This window comes from Tinamus guttatus, unplaced genomic scaffold, assembly GCF_059628265.1.
Source record: "Tinamus guttatus ecotype Peru unplaced genomic scaffold, ASM5962826v1 Tinamus_guttatus_pri_ptg000463l, whole genome shotgun sequence".
In the NCBI taxonomy this organism is placed as follows: domain Eukaryota; kingdom Metazoa; phylum Chordata; class Aves; order Tinamiformes; family Tinamidae; genus Tinamus; species Tinamus guttatus.
Window position 1 is genome coordinate 696,625 of NW_028288997.1, and position 6,897 is coordinate 703,521.

General features: G+C 56.2%; 1 protein-coding gene across 1 annotated transcript; it reads left to right on the forward strand.

Moving 5' to 3' along the window:
• Positions 1-1,847: 1,847 nt before the first annotated feature.
• On the forward strand, positions 1,848-3,979 carry HOXB2 (homeobox B2). The gene is made up of 2 exons (XM_088532662.1): positions 1,848-2,390; positions 3,389-3,979. The coding sequence occupies exons 1-2, from the start codon at positions 2,006-2,008 to the stop codon at positions 3,904-3,906; spliced, it is 903 nt and encodes a 300-aa protein (XP_088388788.1). The 5' UTR covers positions 1,848-2,005; the 3' UTR covers positions 3,907-3,979.
• The last annotated feature ends 2,918 nt before the right edge of the window (positions 3,980-6,897 follow it).

The window sequence follows — 6,897 nt, forward strand, 5'->3', positions numbered from 1 at the left end:
AAACCTGGGAGAGAGCGGCTCCCACGCTCCCCTTTCCAGCAAATCCCCCCACCCGCCGCTCTCATTTGCGCTGCGGCGTTAAAGAAACAGCCCCGAATTCGCCTTTAACGATGGGCGCAGTCCGCGCTGCCGTTTAAACGTGCGAATTTCTCGTTACGAAGCGATTCTCTCCCTTCTCCACGAGTGGGAGGAATTTTTCCCTCCCCACCCGCCTTGCCCAAGAGGCGGTTTCGTTCGCCAGAGCCGCTGCTCGTGCCCGGGCCGCCCGCTTCGCCCTCAGCCCCGCGGCAGAGCCCGGGCAGGGCCCGAGCCTGAACCCCCCAAAAAGCCTCTTCCACATGGAGGGCAAAAATGACTGCAGAGCCAACCGTTAATTCTGCCTTCGGTCCTGATCTGCCGCCACCGAGAAAGTTGACGCTGATTTCGATTAGTACGAACAGAAGCCGCCGCATATGAAATATTCTGGGAAAGGTTAAAGCCCTCGCTCGACTGGGTTTTGCAAGTGTGTCTTTATTTTCTTCACCCCTTCGCTAAACTGCATTTCGGCCTCCGGTTCAGCTTTCGATGCATTATGCGCTGCTCTGAAGCCCCCACCACCCACACGGATGCTTTAAGTGACAAAAGTTTCTAGGGCTCCCCCGGCGTGAATGGCACTGCCAGCCCCGTCCCGCCGCAAAACGGGGAAGCTGGGGCTTGAAAAAAACAGGAACCGAACGGATTTCCATTTAATAACAAAGAGATTTGAAATTTATTTTATTTTTCATGAGAAATTTAGAATTTCTCGATATCAAGAATCAAGACTCAGGTTTAAACATTTTGAGCTCGTCTTTAAGTGACTCTTTAGCAAAAGCCAAAACTATTTGCTGAGTGAGCCAGGCCGACCTGTCAAAAGTCTTTCGAGAAAAAAAGATTGATGATTTCTCTCTTCTTTTTGGTTTGTGTGGATCCGGCCACTTTAAAAGGAAAAAAAAAATCATGGGAAATGACTTTTCATTGTATTTATTTATTTTGTAAACTCTGGAAAGGTAGCTCTTTAATGGCAAAGGGAAAGAGGGGAAGAGGATGGGAGGGAAGAAATGTGATTGCAAAGATATCCATGACCTTAAAACATGTTTGGCCTTGAAGGAAAGTGTAAGGGGCCATTAAGACTTTGGAAGCATCAGGATTATGTTCGCTCTCGTTAAAAGTGATTTAACGGGGGCCAGTCAGGCCGAGCTACCTAAGCGTGGCTGGAAAGTTCACTTGGTTTCCTAAGTGCGTCATACCCGGGCGCAGAAACCAAACGGCGACCCCAAACCTGCTGCTGCCCCGCGTAACGGGTGAAGGCACCGACCGAGTCCCGCTTCTGGTGCCCGCCCCGGGCGCCGGGTGGCCCTCCAGGGGACCCCCATTTCCACGGTCGCCCCTTCCCTCCCCACCCCCGGGCTTGAAGCTCCCAGGAGCTTGGGGAGCGCCTCGGAGCCCCGCGACGGGCAGGGAGGCGGCCGGGGGAGGCAGAGGAGGGAAGGAAGAGCATGGAAGGCAGGGGAGGGAAAGAAGAGCAAGGAAGAAAGCACAGGGAAGGCAGGAGAGGGAAAGAAGAGCAGGGAAGGAAGCATAGGGAAGGCAGGAGAGAGAGGGCAACCGGTGAAGGCAGCCCCAGCAGCCCCGATGCAACCGCCGGGCAGGATTGCCGTGCGGGCAGGAGACTTTTCCTGGGGATTTTCTCTCTCTTTTTCTTTTAATCAATTAAAGAAAATAATGCTTTCTGTTTGCCACCAGGCCCCGCCTGTCATTGGCCGGGGGTTGGCCACGTGACCAGGAATTGGCTGCAATTTCGCCCCAGTCTCGAGTTTAATAGAGCAAGGTCCCCATCCGCCTGTATTATCAGCAATATAACAATTATAAAAAGCCCGAGAACCATCATCATCACTGCCATAAAACCCGAGGCCCTCAGATTTCTCTCCCTCTTCCCCTCCTCCCTCCTCCCCCTCCCGCTTTTTAAACCCCGGGCCCTGGAAAAGCCATGAATTTTGAATTTGAGAGGGAGATCGGGTTTATAAATAGCCAGCCTTCGCTCGCAGAGTGCCTGACGTCTCTCCCCGCTGTCCTGGAGACATTTCAAACTTCATCAATCAAGGACTCGACATTAATTCCTCCTCCTTTTGAGCAAACCGTCCTCAGCCTGAATCCTTGTTTCAGCAGCCAGGCAAGACCGAGGAGCCAAAAAAGAGCATCCCATGGCCTGGGGCAGCCGCAGCCCGCGCCGCCCGGCCCCGCCGCTGCCGAATTCCCCTGGATGAAGGAGAAGAAACCGGTCAGGAAAGCGACCCCGGCTCCAACCTCCTCTTCATCCTCTTCTCCCCCAGCGCCTTCCTCGGTGCCGGTGTCCACCGCGGGAGCTGCCGCAGGTTGGTACAGCGAGGGGGTGAGGGGGGTGTTCGCCGAAATAGGAGAGGATCCGAATAGGACCCCCCCCAACAGCCCTGCCGCTCCCCCCCGCAACTGTGTCATGCAATAAAGGAGATGGCACCAATTTGCCCGCGGGAGCGGGTGGGATATTTCTCCTGCCTCCTCCTCCCGCAAATGAAAATCATTTTGCGGCAACTCCAGGGGAAGCAACCGCGAGGCTTCGGCCCCGGCCCCGCGGCTGGGCTCCATTTGCTCGACTTTTCCTCCCAGCCCTGGATTTTTTTGTAGCCTACGGGAGAAGAAAGAAAAGAGGAAAGAGTGGGAGGCGGTGAGAAATTCTGAGCTGCTATGAGCAGAATCCGGAGAGAACAGAAGAGAGCAGAGATCTCGGCAGCCAATATATTGTGGATGGAGAGCCGCCCCCCCACCAACAAACGAATAAAATAAATAAAATAAATACAGCCCCAAATTACACCCCCATCCAAGCAATATGCCCTTTCCAAGACGCTTCTTGCCGAGGAAATTCAGTAGTCCAGGTCAGGGAGCATCCTTCCCACGGGATAAAATTTGAAGGCAGAATTCACAGTTTCGCTATTTTATTAGGACCTCTTAGGTAGCGCGGCCGCGGAAGCCGATTCCATGGGCCCGATAGAGCAGGAAAAACGACCCTGGGTTCGGCAGCGCCCACGCTGAGGGCAGCGAAACAGAGAGGAGAGGGTGGGAAAATTCCGTGCCCAGGAAGGGGGCAGCCAGGAGAGGTCCCTAAGGCAGAAGCCAGGGATCAAAATCCTCTTCTGGTCCCTGGGGCAAAGCGTGTTCCAGCCTCCCCTCCGCAGCGGGCAGAACCCAACGCAAACTCCTTTTTTTTTTTTTTTTTTTTCCTCTCGCAGGGGCTGAAGCCACTCGGGGCGCGGGGCAGGGTGCGGGGTGGGGGGTGCAGCCCCGCTCCGGCCCCCGTTTCCCTCCTTTGCAACGGGAGCTTTTCCTTGTGTTTAAGACATCCAGGGCCTGGGCGACGGCAGCGGCTCGCGGCGGCTCCGCACGGCTTACACCAACACGCAGCTCCTGGAGCTGGAGAAGGAATTCCACTTCAACAAGTACCTGTGCAGGCCGCGGCGCGTCGAGATCGCCGCTCTGCTCGACCTCACCGAGCGCCAAGTCAAGGTCTGGTTCCAGAACCGGCGCATGAAGCACAAGAGGCAAACGCAGCACAAGGAACCCCCCGACGGCGACGTCGCCTTCCCCAGCCTGGACGAGGGCAGCGACCCCGCGGACGAGGCCGAGGAGAGCCCCGCGCCGGGGCGGGCTGCGCGGGGCGGCGCGGAGCGGGGCTACCCCGCGGGCCAGCGCTCGCCCTCGCTGCCAGAGCCGCTCGCGCTGCCGGCGGAGCCGCCGCCCGAGGGGCTCCCCGACGGCTTCTCCCTGCACAGCCCCGTGCAGCTCTCCGAGGAGGAGCTGGACTTCTTCACCAGCGCGCTCTGCACCATAGACCTGCAGCCGCTCGGCTTCCTGTAGCCGCCGGGCACGGACCCGCACGGCCCCGCGGCACGGCCAGCGCGGGGCACCCTAAAAACGCTCCTCCCTCACCCATCACCTCCCACGGACATTTCATTTTAAGACGCTCCGCACCGTGGGATCCGCTACTCTCCGAAATATTTATTCGAACAGATTCACATAAAAGAACCCTTTTTTTCCCCCTAAATTCACGTATTTCGTTCTAGTTATGTTGTCTTATTTATTTTTTAAAGCAAGCACCTGACAGTCCTCATGCACATTGGCGACTTCACCCCAAGAGAAGACATCTGTAAATCCTTCAAGTGAATTGCTCAGGAATCAGAACGAGACTTTTAGATTTCTTAATAAAATAAAAATAGAGGATTTTTCCTCTTTTTTTTTAGTTTTAGAGTTAGATTATTTATTCAAATTCTTTAATAGTAAATGACAAATTATTTATTGTATATTATTTTCATAGCGTAAATAAATGTCTTTATAAAATCAAGAACGTGTGTTACTAATTACTATATATTTCTTTCAAAAAATGCTTTTTTTTTTCCTTGTCTAAAATAGCCGCCTTCCTTTTCACTGCTTTGGAGTAATCTGATGCTCTAGTCATCTGTTTGCGACTATTGAAAGGGGAGACAAAAGAAATTGCTCCCAACTACCATTTCAAGAGGCTCCAGAAGTCACAAATACTCTCTGTATTCAACTCTGCCTGCTTTTTCCGCGAGCTTTTTTTTTTTTTTTTTTTAATGGGAGCAGGACATTTGCTTCCAATTTTAAACAATTGTTATTTTAAGAAAAAGAGAGAAAGAGAGAAAGAAAGAGAGAAAGAGAGAGAGAAAGCAAGCGAGCCAACCCCTGCAGCTGGAAAGGCCCGCGGGGGGACAGGGACAAGGACAGGAGAGGGACAACGAGCACAAAGGCAGTGAGGGGAAGGCGTAGGCTGCGCTGCGCGGCCCCACGCGCGTCCCGGCCCCGCGTGGCCGTGGGGGGGCTCCCTGCCCTGTCCCCCCCAGCCCGGCCCCGCTGCCTTCAGCCCACTCCTCCTCCTCCTCTGAGCTCTCACAGTACCGAGCACAGAGAGGCAACGTGGGGCCTGGCCGAGGCTCAGACGCCCCGCACCGCAAAACAGGGCCGGGAAGGGGCTCGGAAGGGCTCGGGTAGGGGCAGAAAATGCCCCCGGGGCGGGATGATGAAGCTGCGAGCGGGCAGCAAATGGAGGTGATCAAGGGAGAGGGACATGAGTCACAGAGAGGTCTGTTCGTTTCCCTCCCCCTTTCCCTTTCATTTTCCCTTTCCCGATCTCCTCCTTTTTAGCGGCACGGACCAGAAACGCAATAAACCCTCTGTCTCTTCCCGGGCAGTCTGTGCGACTCTGCCCCGGCTCCCTCTCTGGAATCTTTCTTCCTCCATGGAATTTTAAATACCAAACTCGTATATCAAAGAGGGAGGGGGAGGGAGGAGGTGGGGACGCTTATGAATGAAAAGGGGTCAGCGCAAGAATCACTCGCCGTGACACCCAAAATAAATCACGTTACGTCTTTGCTAAGTCACTGGGGTTTCCTCAGACACGGCAGAAATTTGGGAGGCGGCGAACCGGGACCGTGGGGCGTCGAGGAGGCCTTGAAATGGCGCAGGAGCCGCGCAGGAGCCGCGCAGGCCCGGGGGGCGGCGGGGGAGGCTCTGTGGCGGGGAGGGCTGAGGAGCCGCCTGGTTCATGTCGGTGCTCGGGGTGCCCTCGGGTGCCGCCACCCTCCCCGCCGCGCAGATCACCAGCGAAAACGCGGAGTCTGCGAAACTTTGCGCCCCGTGTTTTGATTTCTGACCCAGAACCTCAGCCGCGGCCTGTCTACTTCAGGCCATAAAGAGAAATCAAACAACCTAAAGGAGCCCGTGGCAGATGTTTTCGGAGCAGCTGCTGGAGGCTCTGGGGTGTCTCCTCCCGCTGAAACAAAGGGCGGAGGGTGGTATTTTCCCAATACCTTTTTATTCTCCTCAGTCCCCCGCCCCGCTGGGAGAGCAGGTCCCCGGTCTGCCGCGCTGCACCGCGGAAGGCCCGGGCTGCGCTGGGCGCGGAGCAGGCAGCGGCTCCGAGGTTCTAGCGCGCATTAGTTAACACCTCCGCGCAGGGCCAAGCGCGCGATTTACGGCGCGATTTACGGCCCCCCGGCCCCTCCAACCCCCACCGTCCCCTCCCGAGCCGCCGGCGCTCGCTGCGCAGCCGCGGAAGGAGGGCGGCGGATCCCGCGCTCCACAGAAGGCTATTCATTATCTTTAAGTTTATTTAATATCTCCAGCTTCTGGAACATACTCGGCGGCCGCGTTGGCACTGCCAGACGTTCTCTATCAAAGCGCCATTTGTTCCAGTGCTTTAGAGATCGCCCGCCCCCCGCGCCGCGCTCAATACGGGTTTGTTGGGCTGGCAGGAGGCGGCGATGGGAAGGCCGGAGACGCCCACGCCAAAGCGGCCGCGCTGCTGCGCGCGGCCCCGCGCAGCGCCCGGGGACCCGCATCTCGTATTCGCGCTCCCGCTTTGCCTCCCCGTAGAGCTCACTCGCCTTCAGGCCCGTGGCTCTCCCTTAGCGCAACCATCCCACAGTGCATTTCCACCTCCCGTGCCCTTTCCGCGGGGAAAGGCGGGCCGGGAGCGCGCAGGGGAGCGCGGGGACGCGCACGGGCTCCCCGCGGAGCCCCCCCAAGACCTTATCAATACAGACCCCTAACGAGGGCGCGCTGCGGCTCGTAATGACTCCGCCAAGTTGCTGCGGGTCTGGAGAACATGTCAGGCACAGCCGCAGATCAATCCCACACCCACAGAAAGCGGCTTAATAAACGGAGCCTCGCCAGTTATTATCCTTGCTAACAGCAGGCCCCTTCTTATTTGTCCTAATTAGCAAGACTGAAATGTCGGAGGAAAGAAGGGGAATATTCAATAAAATCTAAATTATTGAATGACTGTAAGATTTCGCCATTAGTTCAGCCATTCTTTACCTTCTTCAAAATGTC

Coding starts and splice junctions, on each gene's coding strand:
- HOXB2 (XM_088532662.1), top strand. CDS start 2,006: ATGAATTTTGAATTTGAGAGGGAGATCGGGTTTATAAATAGCCAGCCT. Junction 2,391..3,388: donor CACCGCGGGAGCTGCCGCAG/GTTGGTACAGCG, acceptor CTTGTGTTTAAG/ACATCCAGGGCCTGGGCGAC.